Source organism: Alosa sapidissima, chromosome 12 (assembly GCF_018492685.1).
Source record: "Alosa sapidissima isolate fAloSap1 chromosome 12, fAloSap1.pri, whole genome shotgun sequence".
Classification (NCBI taxonomy): Eukaryota; Metazoa; Chordata; class Actinopteri; order Clupeiformes; family Clupeidae; genus Alosa; species Alosa sapidissima.
In genome coordinates, this window is record NC_055968.1 from 36,552,021 (window position 1) to 36,574,913 (window position 22,893).

The window sequence follows — 22,893 nt, forward strand, 5'->3', positions numbered from 1 at the left end:
TGGGAGTTCAACAGTTTTATTGCAGCAGTATCTACAAAAATACATCAGATTCCACTCAGGATGGATCATCTTTGCTTTGCTTCACCAACTTCTCTTCCGATGCACATCTCTGTTCTACTCGAGTGAAAATCTACAAGCAAGAGACTTCTGATATAAAACCCAAAGCTGCTTTAATGTCTTCTGGTACAAAAATAGTATACACAACCAGTCTGTGTCCAATTTACTAAATGAGAATATACTGAGGAGAATTTTGTGCAAGTATGCGTTTCACTTACTGATCTTGTGAAGGTTAAACACATTACAAACAATCTTCAAAAACACCTTTCTTTTCAGTTTCATATAAACTCTGCACACGCAGACAAATCTTGAGTAATGTATTATTTCTGAAAATAAACCTTGGTCAAAGAGCATATTGGTGCACAAAACCATGTAAAAGGGTTGGTCCCTCACACATCAGCCCTAACGTGTCAAACACAAACAAATCAACTGAAGACACATTGTGCAAAGCGTAGGAGCGTGAACACAGAACTATCGTTGTGCTGCACGCGGTACAACTCCACTGTCGCCCTATTGCTCCTCGACTGGCCCCGTCAAAGCGTTAGCATCCTGGTGCCGCCGGGAGGCCGCAGGAGGGCACGGAACACACGCAGAACAGCAGGTAGGGAAAACTAAGACACGTGGTGTTGAAAGGCACCTGGACAAAAGATCAAGGCCTTGGTGACATTTTGCAAAAGGCACAAACTGAACTAGCTACTTCTGCAGTCCACCCACCGCGTAGCCAAGAGAGGAATGTGTGCCACCACAGCCAGTCATGGCTAGGGCAACATCCAATCAAGAAACAGCTAATATCCAGGGGGGTGAGATAAAGGATTTCCAGCATATATTACTTTGACTGTGTTTGTGTGTGTGAGTAGGAGAGAGAGAAACAGAGTGTGAGTGTGTGTGTGAGAATACAAGGCAGAGGAGAGCATCACACTCAGTAGAGCTGGGTTGTTGGAGGAAGGTTGTGGAACTTTGGTTTTGAGCCATAGTGTACATGCATATACGTAATAAAACAGCAAACACAACAACTCAAACAGCACACAATGGAAACATATTTCTCATCAACGTCAAGAAGATTTGACCAAGTTTTCTTTTTTCCATTTTTAAAACACAAGCATAATCAGCAGCCTTACGAAAGGGCCTATATGCAATGATGAACAGTACTGGTTGGAATAATATCTAACATTTACACTTATATTTGAAAAACATACATGTTGTTTTTTTCTTAAAAAAAATGATTGCATAAGTTCAAAAGACAATGGAATGTAAACATCTTATATCTAGACATACAGTATATATGATTGACTAAAACGATGGTCAGGGCAGGCAGACTATTTCATGGGTCAGTGAGGAGAATGCCCATCCGCACAGCCCTGCGGAGACACAAGTGGGACTTGCCTTAAAAATGCCCAATAACGCTCAGAGATTAGAAGAAACCTCACAAGAACATGGTGTACAGGTTGTAAACTTCAGTTTAAATGTAGGGAAGGCCATGACGCACACAGAGAAGTGATAGTTCCGATGTGATTGAGTGACGGGGAATGTTGGGAGTCGGGGCCCCTGCTCGAGGGCAGCGGAGGCCAGTCCAGGCCGAGCGCCGACGCCTAATGCTAATGCTACATGAAGCTCAACTGGAGGCACTCCCGACTGTGTTTGGATCCCAGATACTGGAACCCCAAGGCAGGGAATGGAAGGAGTCTGCGCTCATGCTAACTGGTCAACTTAAAATCTAATTTAAAAAAAAAAAACAAAACAAAAATAAAACACAAATGAAGTAAAATCCAACATGCATTCTCTTCTCCATCTGACTAAGGCAAGATTATAAATAACCATCATGTAGAAATGGCGTTCGCATCATAAATACGCCACATACATCAAAAGGAATGACTGCAGTGAGTGTTGTGGTCAAGGCCTCGTGGGAAAGTGGAATCTTCCACAGCTGACACAGTTGAGGTCTAAAGTGACAGTCCTGTTTTCCTGGGCTCCGCCCAGCGCGCTCAGATGGTGGATTTGGAGAAGGACACTCGCAGGTGGTGGTTCTCGCCGAGGTCGTGGTTGTGGAACTCGATTAGGCACTGAATGGCCTCCTCCACTGAGCCCATCTGAATCAGCGCCATCTTGTGGTCCTTCCTGCAAATGCAGCATGTCATTAGAATACCGCACTGTTCATAGATACGTAGTGCACACACTCTTCATAGGCGCGCGCGCACACACACACACACACACACACACACTCTTCATAGGCGCACACACACACGGAGTTGCACTTTGCTGTTAAATTCACACAATCACAATGAAATGAATTACATTAAAAAAAAAATGTCTTGAACATCACAATTTTTGGATTACTTCAAAATTGTTTTAACTTGTTCACCTTTTCACTCAATTTCACGTTTGTTGTGCCACGGAACCCATAGCATGGGCAAATTGTGCACATTCATTATCAGCTATACCCTCGAACCACCCTTCATCATGCCGAGTTATCAGCTATACCCTTCCAAAGAATCACAATAATCATGCAGTGTTATCAGCTTCAGCCGGTCTCTTCTACACGTTAGGCACACTCCTAAATACAACTACTCCTATAGAAACTACCATCACACAATGCTGTTTAAGGACATGCTCAGTCCTATAGAACTACTCCTATAGAAACTATCATCGCACAATGCTGTTTAAGGACATGCCCAGTCCTATATAGAAGTACTCCTATAGAAACTACCATCGCACAATGCTGTTTAAGGACATGCCCAGTCCTATATAGAAGTACTCCTATAGAAACTACCATCAACACACCATCTTGTTTAAAGGCACTTCTCACACCCGCGGTGAAGGCCACGGTTAAGGCTGTAGCGGACTCGGGCCGCGTTTACACAAAACCAACGGGTGCATTTTTTTCTTACCACTTTTACACCTTTAACGATAGCGGTAAAGAAAAAACCTGAGTGCCCACACAGAGGTGAAAGCGGCTATAGTGCACATGCCAGACCAGTGGGTGGCGCACACAGAGGTGAAAGCAGCTAAAGGTGTTGTAGTGCACATGCCAGGCCAGTGGGTGGCGCACACAGAGGTGAAAGCAGCTAAAGGTGTTGTAGTGCACATGCCAGGCCAGTGGGTGGCGCACAGAGGTGAAAGCGGCTAAAGGTGTTGTAGTGCACATGTCAGGCCAGTGGGTGGCGCACAGAGGTGAAAGCGGCTAAAGGTGTTGTAGTGCACATGCCAGGCCAGTGGGTGGCGCACAGAGGTGAAAGCGGCTAAAGGTGTTGTAGTGCACATGCCAGGCCAGTGGGTGGCGCACAGAGGTGAAAGCGGCTAAAGGTGTTGTAGTACATACGCCAGGCCAGTGGGTGGCGCCGTGACGGCCGTGCAGAAGCTTCACATTTAATTCATGTAGAAGACAAAACACTATTGTTATTGCAGTTTGTGAACGCAGTCGCATGAAATAAGGAGACTACAAACAATTCGGTTTTCAATTCAACTGTTAAGCTAATAAAGTAAATTTTCAAGGTATGTGACTGCTATGTGGAATTTGAATGCTTTTACGTTTTGCATCAGGACGTTACACTGGAGAACACACGAACATGCGTTAGTCGGAGGTTGTAGTGAGCTAATATTTAACTAAGTTAGGCTAACATGCGTTAGTTAAATATTAACTTACTACAACCTGACTAAGTTAGGCTTGGTTTCAAAAAAACAGCATTGTGTAGACGGGCCCTTATTCGGTAGCGGAGGAAGTGTCACCTATTTGACAAGGCCACATCTTCAGGTGTAGCGACAAACAGAATCTGCTGTTAGGAGGCAATGAGTCAGTTGCTTTTCCAGGTCAGGTCAGGTCAGACAGCCTCAGCATGGCTAGCAAAAACACCTTCTGGAGCCAGCCGTGTTAAAGCTAGCATGTGTAAGGACGTCAACAAATGTATTAACTGCTTTCTGGTGTCTTTCCAGCCTACTACAGAAACACTTTACCATTCCACTCTACCATTCCACTCGAGACATTGCAAGTAGTGAAATGGTTTGTGTTTTCTGTAGAAGCCACAGGACAGGAAGGGGACCGGTAAAAGTAGAACACCCACCCACCCACAAGTGAAACTGGCACCACAAAAACTCCAGACACTATTACTCACGCTCACCCATCAGCAGGAAGGGCTTGTGTGTGTGTGTGTGTGTGTGTGTGTGTGTGGTCTGTGTGTGTCTGACACTTAATGTCTTTCTCACTCACACACAAACAAGACAAATGGGGTGTTCCAACTACATGGTTTAGTGATTGTTGTTATTGTCCGAAGCCAGTTAGCTCAGTATGTGGGAAACCTAATAGAAGAGGTCTAGGGGGTTTACCACGGAGCTAACTCATCAGGTTACTCACTACACCAAAGCCAGACCAGTGTGTGTGTGTGTGTGTGTGTGTGTAAGTGTAACTTACTGGAAGAACTTGAAGCCCTTGACCAGGGCCCCGGTGCTGGAGAAGAGCATCTTCAGGTCCTCCTCAACCACGGCGGGCCTGGGGGGGCGGGGGGGTCAGAAAGAAGAGAGGGGGTCACTATAAGAGGCGCGCGCGCGCACACACACACACACACACACACACACACGTGTAGCACAATACTACTCATTATATGCACTATGATGCTCCATGTTACTGCATTGGTAATGACTACATGGGAAGATGTAGGGGAGGGTGGAGTAACGACTACATGGGAAGATGTAGGAGGGTGGAGTAGTGACTACATGGGAAGATGTAGGGGAGGGTGGAGTAACGACTACATGGGAAGATGTAGGGGAGGGTGGAGTAATGGGGTGGAGTAATGACTACATGGGAAGATGTAGGGGAGGGTGGAGTAATGACTACATGGGAAGATGTAGGGGAGGGTGGAGTAATGACTACATGGGAAGATGTAGGGGAGGGTGGAGTAATGACTACATGGGAAGATGTAAAGATGTAGAGGACTGACGGGATGTTGGAGAGGTGGAGGGTGGAGGACGGAGGGAAGATGTTGGAGTAGTTCTTGGAGCCGGGCTTCTTGAAGCGGTGCAGCGGGGAGCTGCTGTAGTCTTTGGTTAAGCCCTGGTCCTCGTGGCCCTCGCGGGGCAGCTGCACGGCCGTGTGCTTGGACAGAGTCACGCGCATCGCTCGCCCCTGGAGCTTCTGACCGTTCAGGTGGCTCATGGCTGCAGGTGAGGAGAACACAGGTGAGAGCAGCACAGGTGAGGAGATCAACGCAAGTGGAGAACAAAGGGGAGTTAAAACAGGTCCATCTGCATAGCTGCACTTTTGGATTTCAAAGAAGGCGCAATGCACAGTGTTTTATAACAAGTCACCTTGTCGTTTTTATGTCTAAAACCATAAAAGGAAAAAATGGGAAACTAAAGAAAAACAAAAAAAAAAACTAACCAAAAGCCTGTAAATAGTGTTGCCTGGCTGCACTTAAACATGTTCTGCTAAACTCACTGCAACAGAAACAGCGATACAGAACACATGACGATATGGTTGTGAGGCTGGTCTATTAGAAACAGCAGAAGCCATTTCCCGTGACAGGATTTAAGATAGCCACACCACGGAGTGCCTCAGAGAGCTCCCAAGTCTGTTTTGGTTTTCAAATGCTACACTGCAGCATTACGGAGACGTCTAGAGACCTGGCGCCACCTAGAGGGCTCAGTGACACATCTCCCATTTATGTTGTTTGGCGCCACCTAGAGGCCCCAGTGACACATCTCCCATTTATTCTGTTTTATTACAGCTCTTCATAATGCTGCAGAATGCTCCATTCACTTAAATGGGCCTTCCCATCGTTCGGCGGTCTGCTAATTCTCAATAACAGACCGTTGCTAAGTATAACAGACCGCTGTCAAGGAAAATGGGCTTTGTGCTTCTATTTGACGTCTTTCATATCAGTACGCAAGGACTGGAACTTCATTCAAAAATGAAAGCAGATGGTTGATCAGCTGTGTTCTAAAGAATGTTTGATTCAAGTTCAGCGTGTGCTGTTGTCGAACTATTTGTTTTTCAGCAAAAGCCACGATGAAACGGTAACAAATAGGCTACAGCCTAGGCTATGTAGGCTAGAGAGTCACATCGTGGAGAGTTTATTGTTTCGGTTTGGCAAGTAGCCGTGTAATCAGGATAATGTATAGAACGCCGGTCATTATTGGGAAACTAAGTCCCTTCAGGGTGGAACAAGACCACTCCGTTGCGCGTCGGGGTCTGGTTCGCCCTGTCGCGACTTATTTTCCCAATAATGACCGGTGTTCTATACATCATCCCTTACTTAGCCTTCAGTTATCTGTGTTGTGAGGGCTGTGGGTGGGTGGGTGCGTGCGTGCACATTTTCTGAGGAGTTACCTAGCTGTGCTTGTGTCCCGTCGGCCATCTGAATCAGGGCGTTCTCCTTCTTATTGAACAGGATCTTCACCCGCATCACATCCCCATATACACCTAGAGAGAGGGGGGCGTAGGAGACCACAGCGGTCAGCGCCATCGGAAGCGGCCAGTCAGCCAATCAGCCAGTCTCAGCAGAGCCTCAGGGAAGCCACCTCACACGGTCATCAAAAAACACCAACACCCCTTAATTTAACACTAACTGGACATCCATCCCCATAAAAGGTACTTCAGCCTAAATGATGGGCTACACTGCACAGGACCAGACCAAGTTGTGAAGTGTAGCATCTATACTGACTGAGGATAAACATGGACACATCTCTGCTAATGATCCCCAGCTTGCCCAGGAGATCACCCAGGGATGGGAGAGTCTGAGTCTAGTCCACTCTAATGGAAACAGGACAGCAACAGCACAGCCAATCGTACAAGAACACTAGAGGTTAGTTTTAGAGAAGACGGAGCACGTCTGGCCTCTATCCAAGTCTGGTGAAGTACAGGAGCGGGGAGGTGGGGTTAGTTTTGGAGAAGATGGAGCACGTCCTCTGCTCTACTTATTTGGCCCAAATAATGCTCAAGGACAATAATGCTCAAGGATAATAACGCTCAAGGACAATGGCTTCTATTTGGCCCAAATAATGCTCAAGGATGATCATGCTCAAGGATCATGGCTTCTAGTGAAGGAGGGGTGTAAATCTAGCAAAATGTATGATCACAGATGTCTTGACTTAATAAGCAACTGATACAGCATTCAAAACATAGGCAAACAATGACTTAACATCAGACCATGCAAGTGTACATAGCAATGCTGATTCCCAGCACAAATAGCATGGAACCCATCTCCAGTGCATGGTGTCTGGACCCTGATGCGCGCACACACACACACCCTGATGCAAACACACACACACACACAGAGGGGGGAGCTGGAGGAGGAGACACTTAAAGGAGAAGTTTGTTACTCTTCAGTCTTTGCTCCATTTTAAAGGAGAAGTTTTTAAGAGTATAATTCTACATTTCTGTTTGGGACCAAAGTGACCAAATAGCATATAGTTTAGCCTCTGGGGCCAGGGTTGCAATGTCAAAGTAAAGTACTTTTAAACAATGTTGTTTTGAGCCTAGTTAATAGCTTAACATCATGTCATGCCTATGCTAGCAGCCGTGGGGCCCATTGGTTAGCACTCTGGACTTGTAACCGGAGGGTTGCCGGTTCGAGCCCTGACCAGTGGGCCGCGGCTGAAGTGCCCTTGAGCAAGGCACCTAACCCCTCACTGCTCCCCGAGCGCCGCCGTTGTAGCAGGCAGCTCACTGTGCTGGGATTACTGTGTGCTTCACCTCACTGTGTGCCGTTTGTGTTTCACCAATTGGGTTAAATGCAGAGACCAAATTTCCCTCACGGGATCAAAAAAGTATACTTATACTATGGAGAGGGTCTCTGTAGACAAACTGACGTATTTTTTTATCTTGCCGTGTGTAAAGAAAGGGACTGTGTGCAATCAGTGCATGAACTTGCCTTTCTTCCAGACGCCGCCATCGTGTGTGGAGAAAGTCTGTACAAGCGAATGATCCAATGCAGCACAAGCTACTGTCAACACACCCCAGAGATGAGTTCTGTACATCGACTTCTACAGACTCTCACAAGATGGTGGAAATGACCACGAAGTCAGATAATGCACCGACTACACAAACTGGATTTTTACACCCTTTCTTCACACTTAAGGTAAAATACTTCAGCTTGTCTGTCGAGACCCTGTCCATGGTGACATAAGACGTGCATTATTTGAGCGTTGAGGTTAACGGCTTAAAAGACTGATTTACTTTGATGCAGCTTTGACGTTGGCTCTAAAGACCATGATTATGCCAATTCATCGTAAATGCATATTCCGGTCTCACTCAAAATTGCACCAATTGACGTTGTTTTGGTCCCAAATGGAAATGTAGACTAGTCATCTAAAAATAGCTCGTAGATTGAAGAATAACGAACTTCTCCTGTGACTGCACATGATCGTTGAGATACGATCAGAGCCACGGAGACTGAAATCATCCATCCAGTCCTACCTGCCCGTTTGGGCATATTTACAGGCAGAGATCCCGCAATGGACTCAAGAGGCAAAATGCTGCAGTCTCATTCACATGAACGCAGTAGAATGAAAGAGTTCGAAGATGAGAATCAATATCCAAATAGTGAAGAATCTAACGAAATGCAATATAATGTTGGAAGTTCAAATGGTGCCTTATTGGTAGTGTAAGAGACCTGCTGCCTTTTGACCCACAGAAATAACTACGCACTCAAATGCAATCCAAAGGGGTACTCTTAATATTATAAAATGATATCAATTAAATACAAAAAGGCAAACAAACAAACAAACAAACATGATTAACACAAGTAAACAAAGCCAAAACAAATAAAGCTAGGAGAAAAGAAAACCATGAGTACTTAAATAAGGAGCTATAAAGGGCAACATACCGAAAAGAATAAAGAGGCATTGGGGCGTAACTCTCTTTAGAGGGCGCCAGAGAGGCAGTGCAGGGCAGGGCAGGGCAGTGGAGCAGAGTGGAGAAGAGTGGACAGGTAAAGTGGAGCGGAAGGGTCCACAGCGCAGCGCAGCACAGCGGCCAGATCAGATCCACAGGGAGCGGCGAGAAACGGGCAGAACGGTGATGTGGGGCAGGAGGGGGGTAATTAATCCAGATATTATGGATGGAGGGGGAGGGAGTGGTGAAGGAAAAATAATAAAATGGGGAGAGAGAGAGAGAGAGAGAGAGAGAGAGAGAGAGAGAGAGAGAGAGAGAGAGAGAGAGAGAGAGAGAGAGAGAGAGAGAGAGAGAGAGAGAGAGAGAGAGAGAGAGAGAGGGGGAATGGGAGAGAAACACAGGAGAAGAGGAGGTAAAAAAAAACAAGGTCAGTATACACAAAGAAATATGAAGTCTAAACAGCAGAGTCAGAGTTCATCACAAACTGTCTGAGGAAACATAAGATGGAACAGAAACAACCGGATTATTCAGGGGGCGTCGCCGCTACGGGTTCTGCAGAGATCTAGGCTATCGTGATGTCTAGTCCGTTAAAGCTCACATCACTGACCGGCCGACCGGCCCGGCCACAGTCATGCAGAACAGGAGAAACAGGAAGTACAGGGGAGGCTCAGGTTAATGGAGATTAAAATTAAGATTAAGATTAAAAAGGACCACCAAAGAAACTACATGGGCAGGGTCCAAAATGCTACCACCATGAGAAGAAAAGGATTAAAGTGTGATTACTGGCAATAGGACACACCCTGAGAAAACGACTACACATCTCTGGAATCCACAACAGCCTCCTATATAGCAAAACCAACATATACGTATGGCCTTCCAATAGCGCTATGCTAATGTAACCAACATATACGTATGGCCTTCCAATAGCGCTATGCTAATGTACCAACATATACGTATGGCCTTCTAATAGCGTTATGCCAATGCAACATAAGTGTGGCCTTCCAATAGCGCTATGCTAATGTAACATAAGTATGGCCTTCCAATAGCGCTATGCTAATGCAACATATAAGTGTGGCCTTCCAACAGCGCTATGCTAACGTAACAGATAAATAAGTATGGCCTTCCAATAGCGCTATGCTAATGTAACATAAGTATGGCCTTCTAATAGCGATATGCTAATGTAAGAATGTGGCTAATCTTACAAACTCCTATAGGTCCATTCCAATATCATACAAGTGTGTGAACATTCCAGAGTTATGCAGTTATAAGAGTGTGTCCCTCCTCCGCAGCTAGGCTAAGGTGAGCCCTCGGGTCAGGTGTAGGTGTGTGTGTGTGTGTGTGTGTGTGTGTGTGTTGAGGAACTAACCTCAGGGTTCAGGTTGCTGACCAGCATCACACAGTGGCCGCCAGAGAGAGGGGGGAACGCCAGCCTGCCCGCTGCCGCAGCTCCAGGGATGGCCAGGGACGCTAGCGCACCATGCATACCGGGCATCGCCAACCCTGAGGAACGGAGGGAGAGAGAGAGAGAGAGAGAGGGAGAGGGAGAGGGAGAGGGAGAGGGAGGGAGGGAGAGAGGGAGAGGGAGGGAGAGAGAGAGGGAAAAAAGGAAGTTATTCAATCTGGAAGGCAGCTGGGCATTTCTGTGGTCAACTTCTCTTTATAGCACTGAACCATTTTAGTCATACGCACACACTGGTGCGGTCTCTACATAGTACTTTACAGGAATGCAGTGTGTGTTTTTGTTATGGTCATCACGGGTCCTATGGAATAGTGCACACAGCTTAAGTGGGCTGAACCCAGATCACATTAACCAGCTACATCCCAGATGCGCCCTCACACACACAGATTCTGTACCTCTTCCATAACTGCACCTATAACACACACAGGGTGAAGGAGCTGACTCACACTCACCCGCCTGCTGGATGGCGAAGGCTGGGGGGAACCCGTGGGCTCCAGCGAACGGACCGGAGATGATTCCTGGAGCCGCTGTGGGCCAGTAGAGAAGAGAGGAGAGTGAGACGCACACATCAGCACTGGACAGGACAGATGATGTCCTGTCCAGTGCTGCGTGTAGCTACAACATAAACAAAGCGAAACTCATGGCTGATGTATCTTCTTGAGCGCTCACTGATTGAGACACTATTAGGTCTTTAAACATTTACCATCACACACATTAATTCATCGGACCTAATATTTGTAGTTGCCTTAAAAAAAGGAAAAGAAAAGGTGATAGTCTCCCTCACCCCCCCCCCTCTATTTTTTTTTCTCATCAGATCTGCATCGATCTCAAATATGACATTTCTAAAATCAAATTGACGGTAATCCTTGCCCACAGCAACACCATACTGTGGGAGGAAGCTGCCCTGATAACACCCATATTTGCCCTCACCAATATGCTAATGTGCTAGTCACGCGTGAAACTAAGCGGTCTGCAAACGGACCGCTCCTCCGACGCATGGACGAGCCGCAGGGCGTGCGGGCGCTTGCTCACCGAAGGCGGCCGCCATGGCCTGGTGCTCGAGGGGCGGCTGGCTGTCACCGGTGGGCAGGTCCGGCCGCGTGTAGTCGCGGCTCTTGTCGTTGTTGTACTTGACGTTCAGGCTGGTCAGCTTGGAGTAGCTGATCCGCAGCGTGCAGCAGGCGTTGTAGATGTTCTGCCCGTCCAGGGCCTGAGACAGACAGACAGAGACAGACAGACGGAAGTGAGACCAGAGCAACAAGAACTGAAAACTTGTTACGTGAAAGGCTCGTTAACTGAAGTGCTACGTTGATGGAGATTATACTGCAACAGTCAGCTCCCACGAGAATCAAGGGCACTGGCTCCACCAGACTCGTGCACAACGGAGCAAATGAGGCGAGATGGTGTCTCGTACCAGTTTGGAGTGCTGAGCGGTCAGGGCGTCGGGATACTGTAGGAGGGCCTGGAACTGGTTGTTCTTGGTGAACGTGATGACCTTCAGCACCGTGCCAAACTTGGAGAAGATCTGAGGAGAAAAGGAAGCTCAACTGAATACACAGCTAATGAACATCACACTAGGGGTGTGTGTTTGTGTGCGTATATAAACAGCTAATGAAAATCAACAGCCCTGTGGTGTGTTGTGAGTGAGTGAGTGAGTGTGTGTGTGTGTGTGTGTGACAGGGTGTTTGTCACACAGCACTGAATAAACTAGTTGTGTGTGTGTGTGTGTGTGTGTGTGTGTGTGTGTGTGTGCGCGTGTTTGTGTGCGCGTGTTTTTGCGCGCGTTTGTTTATGTGTGTGTTTGTGTGCGCACGCGTGTTTGTTTATGCCTGTGTGTGTGGTGCGTACCTGATGCAACACATCCAGGGTTACTGGGTAGAAGAGGTTTATGTGTGTGTGTGTGTGTTGTGTGTGTGTGTGTGGCGTGTACCTGATGCAACACATCCAGGGTTACTGGGTAGAAGAGGTTTATGTGTGTGTGTGTGTGTGTGTGGCGTGTACCTGATGCAACACATCCAGGGTTACTGGGTAGAAGAGGTTTATGTGTGTGTGTGTGTGTGTGTGTGTGGCGTGTACCTGATGCAACACATCCAGGGTTACTGGGGTAGAAGAGGTTTATGTGTGTTGTGTGTGTGTGTGTGTGTGTGTGGCGTGTACCTGATGCAACACATCCAGGGTTACTGGGTAGAAGAGGTTTATGTGTGTGTTTATGTGTGTGTGTGTGTGTGTGTGTGTGTGTGTGTGTGTGTGTGTGTGTGGTGTGTACCTGATGCAACACATCCAGGGTTACTGGGTAGAAGAGGTTTATGTGTATGTGTATGTGTGTGTGTGTGTGTGTGTACCTGATGCAACACATCCAGGGTTACTGGGTAGAAGAGGTTTATGTGTGTGTGTGTGTGTGGTGCGTACCTGATGCAACACATCCAGGGTTACTGGGTAGAAGAGGTTTGTGTGTGTGTGTGTGTGTGTGTTGCGTACCTGATGCAACACATCCAGGGTTACTGGGTAGAAGAGGTTTGTGTGTGTGTGTGTGTGTGTGTGTGTGTGTGTGTGTTGCGTACCTGATGCAACACATCCAGGGTTACTGGGTAGAAGAGGTTCTCCACGATGACCCGGAGGACGGGGCTTGGGCCACCAGGGCCGCCTGGGCCGGCGCCGTCCACTCCAGCCATCACCATGCCGCCCGTTACCATGCCACCCGTTACCATGCCGCCGGTCTGGACGGCGTTCACCGCCTGCAGCGCTGCTTGGGCTCTCTAACAGAGAGGAGGAGCGACAATTACCTCCCCAACCAACATTTGTGTGTGTGTGTGTGTTCCTACAAGTACCAACACCAACCCAAAGGGACCTTAGATATGCATCCCAATCCCTTCCACCCCCACCAACACACAGACAAGCTTCCTTCACCCCCATCCTCTCAGGCTCATGAGGTGCTGTGTGTGTGTGTGTGTGTGTGTGTGTGTGTACACATGATAACATTCCGGTGAGCGGTCAGGCGTAAACTAAACACGTCTTCAGAGACGGCGAGACGGAGAAAACAGGAGAACTCCACGACTCACTCCTCCCCATCCTGTCCTCTCCACCCAGGGCAAGATGGAGAGAGAACTCCGCAAGACGTCCCCCCTACCTCCCCCCCTCCCCCCGCCCTCTTTCTCCTCCTCACACCTGTGCAGTGGCCACTCAAAGGGGAGGTAAACAAAGCTACAAAGAAACGCAAACATCAGTGTGTGTGTGTGTGTGTGTGTGTGGTTGTGTGTGTGTGTGTGTGGGTGTGGGGGGGGGGGGGGGGGCACAGCTGTGGAATGCACCGGGCACAAGCATCAGGACGTCTCCCCAGAAACTGTTTAGAAAGTAGGAGGAACTGACGCGCGACACACACAGGCCAAGTGAGTGGGAGGGAACTAAACACACATCACTCCTCACAAGAAGAGCTGGCCAATAAATTTGTTATTGTACACAGACTCAGAGCAAACAGTCAACTAAACCACACACACACACACACACACACACACACACACACACAGTGCATTTGCTGGAATGCCATGAGTTACATGTTTAACTGCTGAAGCTAAATATTTCCAAATGAGTCAGCGGAACAAAGAGCCTTCAGGAAATGCTGGCCAAGCAAACCAGAGACGCCTGCTGCTCACATCAGGACTGCCTTCATGCCCCCCCCACATCAGGACTGCCTTCATGCTCCCCCCCGCCACCCCAGTACAAGCGCTCACTCGGCCCATCTCTAGATTCCCACGGCCTGTTGGAGACTGAGCAGGAAGGCCAAAAGCTTGACGTCTTACAGCCAATACAAGAACAAGAGTGGACACACACACACTCTCTCTTAAATTGTACAATTCCTGAGGCTTTCCCCGCACTGTCCAGAACAGAATCCTCTGCAGCTGACTAAAAGCAGAAGCTCGGCAGCCCAGTGTGAGCTCTACCAGACCCACATAATAGTCCAGCTCCACCAGACCCAAACATTTCTCTGCTTCAAATTGTGGCCAGGACGACAAAACTAGTCCCACATAATAATCAGTCTCCACTGCCATAAACAACACAACTTGTCTCTGCAAAACCTTTTTAGTCATCAGATTTTCAGATTTCCTGTGTGTGTGTGTCGTACCACTTGGTTGGGCGAGTTGTCTGTCTTGAGCTCCTTGTGGTTGGAGTACTGCATGTACACAGGGTGGTTCCTGATGACGGGCGTCACAGACGAGTAGTAGCTGACCATGGTCTGGGCCGCCTCCTCAGAGTTCATCTCAATGAAGGCCTACACACACACACACACACACACACACACACACACACACACACACACACACACACACACACACACACACACACACACACACACACACACACACACACACACACACACACACACACACACACACCAATTTAGAGGTCTACTTACAGTCTGAACATAAGCACAGAGTAGTGTATGCCAGATTGTGTGTAATCCCAGTGTGTGTGTACCTGGTTCTTTGCTTTCAGCATGAGCAGGTTGGTGACCTTGCCGAAAGGCAGGCCTAGAGAGATGACCTCGGCTTCGTTGATGTCGCTGGGAAGCTTGCGTACGTGGATGACGCGGGACGGGACGCCTGGACTGCGCACGTCACCTTTGAACTTCTTGCTGTCGTTGCCGTTGGCTGGAGGAGGCAGAGGACAGGAGACGGTCGTCAGGGCGACGGGGTCACAGTGGGGGAGCAGGAGGGATGGAACGGCACGCGGATTAGAGAAGGAGGAGGCATTACCATACAAACCTGCTGCAGCGCTCATAATGTACGGACCGTTGGACACGCAGGAGAAAAGCTCGTCGGATCCTCTCTGCAACACACACACACACGGTCACTTCAGAAGGGTCTCTCACTCACACATACACACATGGGAAAAATAAAATCACACACCCACACACCCACACCACAGGGCAGGAGGCTGGCTCAGCTTTCTGGATCATTCTCCCCCGACACCCAACGCATGCTCAACACATGGCTATAGCATGAAATGGACGCCCTCACAAGACAAGTGACCTCTTAGTTTCTAGGAGTCCAGCCTATCTGCTTGAACAAGTGACCTGACCTCTTAGCAACTCTCGCAACTAAAAAAAAATCTAAATCCATTTCCTTAAAGGGGAACTTGGCAACTATTTCAACTTAATAAACCCGTTTAGAAATCATTTGGATGGTTAAATGACCTGTTCCGGTGAAAATGCTGACTTTCCACGCTGCCCCTAGCATCCCCAGGCGGAAAACCAACCTTGCAACATTGAGACTACCGTCCCGTTAAGAGAAGTGAGAAACAAGAAAGTCGTTTTAAATCGAGTTTCTTACCTTGTAACATCCACATTGTTCTGCTGAACTTATGCTAACCGTTTCGCTAGCTCTTAAACAAATCCATGTGCTTTATCGTTACTTTTTTCCAGTTTGAAATGGCATAATGCACAACTCCAGCAGAGGGGGAAATATAGCAAATCCTGGCAAGTTTCCCTTCAATCAAGAGGTGCCATCAGACATGACTAATCAATCTCAGTGGAGTAGACCATCCTGCTTGTCTCTGGGGATAGAGGGACTGGTCATGTGACGGACAGTGTCCCCAACAGGAAGGGTGGGGGTGTGTGTGTGTGTGGGGGGGGGGGGGGGGGGCCTGAGCAGGATGCTGGCCTTTAGAAAAGTCCCAATAAGGCCATGCTTAATGCTTTGGGTTGTTTATTCTGGATCAGACACATACCAACAAGAGCAGGGGACAACCACAGAGGAGGAGGGAGGAGAAAAGAGTGTGTGTGTGTGTGTGTGTGTGAGAGAGAGAGCGTCAGAGGGGGAGGAAGAGAGAGTGTGTGTGTGTGTGCGTGAGGGAGAGAGCAGAGAACGTTGGAGGCAGCCAGGCATCCTCCCTTGGTGAGGGTTGAGACTTCCTGTTTGAAGCTGCACATGCCTGCGGCCTGGCCTGGGGAAAGGTGGGGTCACCCAACCACCCACACACACACACACACAAACAGCTCCGCGCCCCTCCCAAACCCCCAGGCCTGACGGACAGGGTTTGGGGGAGGGAGTGGAAACAGTCAGGAACTGGTTTCTGGCTTGTTCAGGCTGCAGGAATGATTGGGCAAGCAGGAAGAAGAACAGCTTGAACTGAAACATGCAAAATATCTCCCTTTCTCACACACACACCCCGTGTCAACAGCTGTATAAACCCAAGCAAACATGGCATCTCTGTGCATGCAAGTCTGGGGTAAATGTCAGCCACAAGGCCAAGTACTTACATGTGACAATCAGAGCAAAAAACTCCCCCCCCCCCCCCACCACACACACACACACACACCGGGTTTAGCAGCTTGCTGGAGCCGCCCCCCCCCCCATATAGGATTCCTCAGCTCTGGGCTGAATGAGAACCACATGCACTGTAGCTGTGGGTGGGGCGCCCGCTCCTCTCCACCCTGGGGGGGGGGGGGGGGGGGGGGGGGGAGCTCCGCAGGCCACGGAATACAGCACACTTTTGTTCCCGCAGCACACACACACACACGGCTGTTCATAGAGACCCTTCATTACCCTGACCTGTCTCCTTAGAGCACGCACACGCGCACACGCGCGCACACGCACACACACACCCCCCTCCCCTGGACATTGATGGCCCTCTTCCTTGAACATCAACCTCTTTTTCCCCTCTTCACTTTATATAGTCTTTTAGTGTGTGTGTGTGTGTGTGTGTAACGACTACAGCAGGTTATAGAGATTCCAGGCGTGGGGGAGAAACAGGAGATGGAGACAGGAGCGGGGGAAGCCCCACACTATTTACACAATGAATGGCTCACCATGGCGACGGTGTGGTGGCGATGGCAGGTGAGTGGGGCGGGGCGTCTGAGCACACAAAGAGGATTGTCTCCTGGGCCAGGTGCGCCTCTCTCCACCCTGCATGACCCACGATGAGCATGAGCAAGCGTGAGTGTGTGTGTGTGTGTGTGATCGTGTGATCTGTGGTTCAGTGAGTTTCCAGTGCTCCCCCCCACCACACACACACACACACACACACAGTGTGTACAGGAGCACTAGATCGCTGAACCACACACACTAGATCATGTTTACATTCCAGTTTATGGATAAACGGCCATTTCGGACAATTAGACCTCCATCAGATCTCATTAGAGTGCGGCTACCTGACAATCAGACCTCCATCAGACCTCTTCATCAGAGTGTGGCTACTGCAGCTTTGCTGGACTCTAATCTACTGCCCAGGTAAAGACTGAGTAGTAATCTAGTCTCCAGGTAAAGACTGAGTAGTAATCTAGTCTCCAGGTAAAGACTGAGCAGTAATCTGCCACTAATGGTCCATATCACTTGGCAGGCCCTCACCGCCTGTTGTGTAGCGTTCTCTAATCAGTGAGGCGGACAGTGTGTGTGTGTAAGTGAGCAGGGGGAGGGGCTAAACACACTCTGAAAGGAATCCATTCCCCTCCCTCTGCTCTCCCACCGTTTCATCAGGGCTTTGAAAACGAGCGCCACCAAAGGTAAACAACCAGCTGTTGGAGCATAAAAGAGTCCTCGTCCACCCTCATATGCACATCCTCGTCCACCCTCATATGCACATCCTCGTCCACCCTCATCTCGCGCCACGTCCAGCAGACACTCTGCCACAAGAGCCGTAATTAACACGCCAGTGATCTCCCCTCTGCCGGGCACAAAGGGGTTAAAGCCTCACAGCGAAATCTAGCGCGCGCACACACACACTGGAGGTGCGCTGTTGGGAATGAGCAGCGAAACCAAGCACAACTCATGCTTTCAGATCCAGTTTCTTTACTGCTGCTTCACCCACCTACACACACCTTGAGGGCATGGCTGCCTGCGATAAAAAAACATCACCGGTGTCATCCGTGAGCTCAGCCAACAGCAGCGGTGGTGGCGGCAGCCTTGCAAGGGGAAATCTGGTTTGAGGGAGCAGGCCGTTTTACAATGGAGCCACTTCCTGTTGGGGCTGCGGCTTTAAAGGACGGCTCTTTGAGGTGCGCTGTTGGGAATGAGCAGCCCAGCAAGGGACACAGGAAACACTGAGGACAATTACAGCCATGACACACACACCTTCCTGTGCAGATAAAACACTGCTGCCTCAGCCTTTACAAGAGGAATAATAAAGAAACCAGCTACTCCAAGGACCCACACACACACACACACACACACACACACACACACACACACGGTGTGAAACCAGCTACTCCAAGGACCCACACACACACACACACACACACACACACACGGTGTGAAACCAGCTACTCCAAGGACCCACACACACACACACACACACACACGGTGTGAAACCAGCTACTCCAAGGACCCACACACACACACACACACACACACACACACACACACGGTGTGAAACCAGCTACTCCAAGGACCCACACACACACACACACACACACACACGGTGTGAAACCAGCTACTCCAAGGACCCACACACACACACACACACACACACACACACACACACACGGTGTGAAACCAGCTACTCCAAGGACCCACACACACACACACACACACACACACACACACACGGTGTGAAACCAGCTACTCCAAGGACCCACACACACACACACACACACGGTGTGAAACCAGCTACTCCAAGGACCCACACACACACACACACACACACACACACGGTGTGAAACCAGCTACTCCAAGGACCCACACACACACACACACACACACACACACGGTGTGAAACCAGCTACTCCAAGGACACACACACACAAACACACGGTGTGAAACCAGCTACTCCAAGGACACACACACACAAACACACGGTGTGAAACCAGCTACTCCAAGGACCTACACAAACACACACACGGAAGAAATGGCCTTTGTTCTGTGTGCACCCCCCCAGCAAGTCGCATACCACAGACGATTATCTGTGCGAAACGTCTGCTGAGGAATGTTGCCTGGCTCTGGGGTGAGCTAAGAGGGCAGAACTACGGCCAGAGGGCAGAACTACGGCAGGATCCATTAGTTGCCCTTCTTTCACAGCAGTTAATGCCCCGATGGGAGATTCACTCACCCTGGAGAACCCCTGATCATGCAATACCATCACTCCAACTAAAGCTTGTTTAGCGTGTACTGCTCTTATTCATGTGGAGGGTGAAATGAAGGGGGGTGTGTGTGTGTGTGTGTGTGTGTGTGTGTGTGTGTGTGTGTAATCTGGAGTCACGTGTGCGACGGCTCGTGAGGCGGAGAGGGAGGACTACAGAATTAGGGTACGGAGGAGGAGGAGGCAGGGAGGGAGGACGCGGGACACAGGAATGCACCCACGGTATTAGGCTACCAGGCAACCACGCGCACCACCCATAATTACCATACGTCGCCCCGGAAACGCCTCTGTTCCCACAACAGCTAATGAACATGTCGATGGCCAATAAACTTGCAGCGTGGTCTCTGGTCCACACTAGGGGCTAACCCATCACTGAATCTGTACCAAAATATATTTTCCTAAAAGAAACAACTAAAAAAATTGTTTGGTTTAATCGAGAGAGAGAAAATAAATCTATATTCAATAAAGTTAATTTCAAGCTGGACTATTACCAGTCTTAACATGAAGTGCAAACACTGCTTAAGACAACACACACACACAGGAACCATTTCAGCTACAGAGGCCGCTGAACACACCCATAGCCTGTGAATCCACGTCACTGGTTGCCATAGCTCTAAGTGGGCCTGACCATTGTTAAACAAATGGGACCCTGCCGAGCAGAGGCTGGCTCACACAAGCAATGGCCTTGGCAAATAAAGCGGTCATTTCCAGTCATTGTCCAGAGAGCTAGCGAGTGCGCTGAACAGGTTAGTGAGGTTTTACAGTGTTAAACGGCGGCCAACAGCCCTTCCTCTCTGGCAACAATGACCAACATGCCGCAGCACGTCTTGCTAACATAGTTACAACCTGCCCAAACAACCCCCAGCACGTCTTGCTAACATAGTTACAACCTGCCCAAACAACCCCCAGCACCGCCACAGAGCTGCAGAGATGTCTCCAGGGCAGATATTCGCACCTTCCCCTCTCAGGGCAGTAGCCAACCAGCCTCCTACCCAGACGCAGTAGTACAGATGCCCCCTCAGGGCAGTAGCCAACCAGCCTCCTACCCAGACGCAGTAGTACAGACGCTACGGGGGAGAGCGATGCTTACCTTTGTACCAACTGTAATGTCGTGGACAACGCTGTGAAGAGAAACAGAAAAAAATTTAAGTTAGGTTAAACAGAAAGCCTAAATGTGATCATAAATATACACTGCATGGTGTAACCATGATAAAATATACACCATGGCAAAAACTACTACGCAAGCAGAGACAAACAGGGAGATGAAACAGACTTTAAAGGGCAAATTAATGTGCAGGCCCCAGTCTACGCTTCTGTGTCTTCTGGGTGGGGGTTTACACACAATGAGGCCATGGAAATCTGCACCATCAGGAAGTAATTAGGCTAGTGTGTTTACGCGACTAAAATGGCATCCAGACATTCTTATTGAATAAAAACGGCACATATCTTTCCAGCCCGAGCTGAACATTAACACCACAGAGCTGCTCTACACGCACAATTTCCAAAACATGGAATGAAACAGGAGCATTTTTCTGATGTTTTCTCTTTCTCCCTCTACTCATTTGGAGGCTACTCAGCTGGGTCATCTCATCCTTCCCACAGTGGATCCCAAACATAAAATATGTGCATACCGTGTCCCACGGGGCGCACCCCCCCCCCCCCTCCCAGCTCAACTGGGGCAGATCAGATGGAAGACTGCATACTAGTCTACAGACAGATACTCAGATGTGTACTTCATAGTATAGAAAAGTGTTGAGTAACGTACATTAAACTATTCTAGTCTACTCTACACGTCAGTGCACCAAAAGAAACGTCCACCTCGACATAACACTAATGAACCCAGGAGGATAAAAGTGGATGAGCCGTGCTGCCCAACAGCCAACCGTCTACCTCAGCCAAAGTTTGCAATGCAGGAGCATGGAACTTCAGGCAGCCGCACGACCCCACAGTAGACACTACACCCACTCACCCCCCCAGGAGGTAACGCAAGAAACAAGACAGTCATTTAACAGCCAAACTCGTTCCCCCACTCAGGTTACAGGTAACTTAAGCTCCACTGGGCCCCTGAAGATGGACACCCACACAATGAACAACGGCAACTAACCACTAAAATATTTAAGAACATACAATAAGGTTACACCACACAAAAGAAAAAACGCTCCAGTCCAGCGAGTTTGTTAACTTCACGAAGACATAAGTTAGGCCTACTTCCTCTTATTGACTCGATGCTTATTGACACAACAGCTTACTGAACGTTGTGTTCACGAGCGAAACTGAAAGCTTACAAAACTATTAGCAAACTGATTAAAGTAAATAATATGAAATGCAAACTAACACAATGTACATAACTGACCCCGCCTGGCACTATGTAACTGGTGTTAATGCACAAGGAGTACACTTACTCTAATTCTGCGTAAGTGGATCCCATAGGATACAAGTCAGTCTCTAGGCGGCTGTTGAGAAAAATGGGAATGAGTAACCTTACCAGACAGACGAATAGGTTAACGTCACATTAACAACACATTGGTTTTAAATCCACAGCCAGCAAGCACGTAAGCTGAATCAAGTAACTGCATGGCCAAGTTAATTTGGCCGAGATAGAATATGCAGGGCAGAACCGAGAGAGCATCACCTTACCACTGCATTCACACTTCTACGCAGAGCGATGCTCAAGCAGGGTCGGGAACCGTGCGACTGAGGCTACATCTTGCTAGCCAAATTAGCGCCTCACTACCGGACACATTGCAAAACAAACAAAAACTTTCCATCGCCCACAAGAGTGATTTGGCTACAATGGTGGCTAAGGACACTGCAACCAGGTCTAGTTCAAACGAATGTGCCGCAATAGCTACAGGTGGTCAGTCATCGCCATCGCTAGAAGGATCATCAACGCGTTTTGCGGTAACGTGAACGTTAACGTTAGGTTGGTTGAGGAAAGAAATATTCTTGGACTGGCAACTGGTTAAGTTCGTTATCAACAGGAAAAAAACGCTTCAGTTCAAACATGTAATGTTATTTACATGTACTGAAATGAAGTCTTCTTAAACCGTAGTAACGTTATTTATATCTCAACACAACAAGCCGTTTCATGAACAAAAATAATCACAACGTGGATCAAAAGCTACTCATTTGTTAGTCTAAGTTATGTTTCCATCGCAACCTAACGTTACTGACACGTTTGGTGAAGTAACATTGGCTAACCCTAATTAATCAAAGTTAACTCTTTACAATAAAGATAATAATTTGGAAAACTTTGCCAATATGTAACACCAATGCGACAGCGCTGCTTGCAGGTTCATTAGTTAAAACAAGACAGAAAAAATATGTTTCAGAACTCACCCGTCCATTGCACAAAGAGGAACTAGCCAGCTACAAGTAAGATCAGAGAATACGCTGCTTGGCTGAGTTTTCTTATAACGTTAGCTTGACAAAATGGCGGAGGCCAGAGTGCACCGAGGCGGTCTTCGATGAGCGCACTGATTGGGGA

At 48.5% G+C, this 22,893-nt stretch overlaps 1 protein-coding gene across 9 annotated transcripts; it reads right to left on the reverse strand.

Moving 5' to 3' along the window:
* ptbp1b (polypyrimidine tract binding protein 1b) lies at nucleotides 1-22,859 on the reverse strand. 9 transcript variants are annotated; one of them, XM_042056466.1, is made up of 16 exons: nucleotides 22,746-22,859; nucleotides 21,809-21,859; nucleotides 20,497-20,527; nucleotides 15,098-15,161; nucleotides 14,811-14,983; nucleotides 14,458-14,604; nucleotides 12,899-13,093; nucleotides 11,752-11,862; nucleotides 11,370-11,547; nucleotides 10,790-10,864; nucleotides 10,245-10,378; nucleotides 8,871-8,904; nucleotides 6,374-6,466; nucleotides 4,986-5,202; nucleotides 4,460-4,537; nucleotides 1-2,172 (listed from the first exon to the last, which is right to left on the reverse strand). In XM_042056466.1, exons 1-16 carry the CDS (start codon nucleotides 22,751-22,753, stop codon nucleotides 2,040-2,042), a joined length of 1,722 nt encoding a protein of 573 aa, XP_041912400.1. In that variant the 5' UTR covers nucleotides 22,754-22,859; the 3' UTR covers nucleotides 1-2,039. The 9 variants fall into 9 exon arrangements, with proteins under 9 accessions (XP_041912400.1, XP_041912405.1, XP_041912404.1 ...); XM_042056471.1 differs by lacking the exon at nucleotides 21,809-21,859 and having other exon boundaries at nucleotides 15,089-15,161; nucleotides 22,746-22,818; XM_042056470.1 differs by lacking the exon at nucleotides 21,809-21,859 and having other exon boundaries at nucleotides 10,784-10,864; nucleotides 15,089-15,161; nucleotides 22,746-22,818.
* Nucleotides 22,860-22,893: the final 34 nt, after the last annotated feature.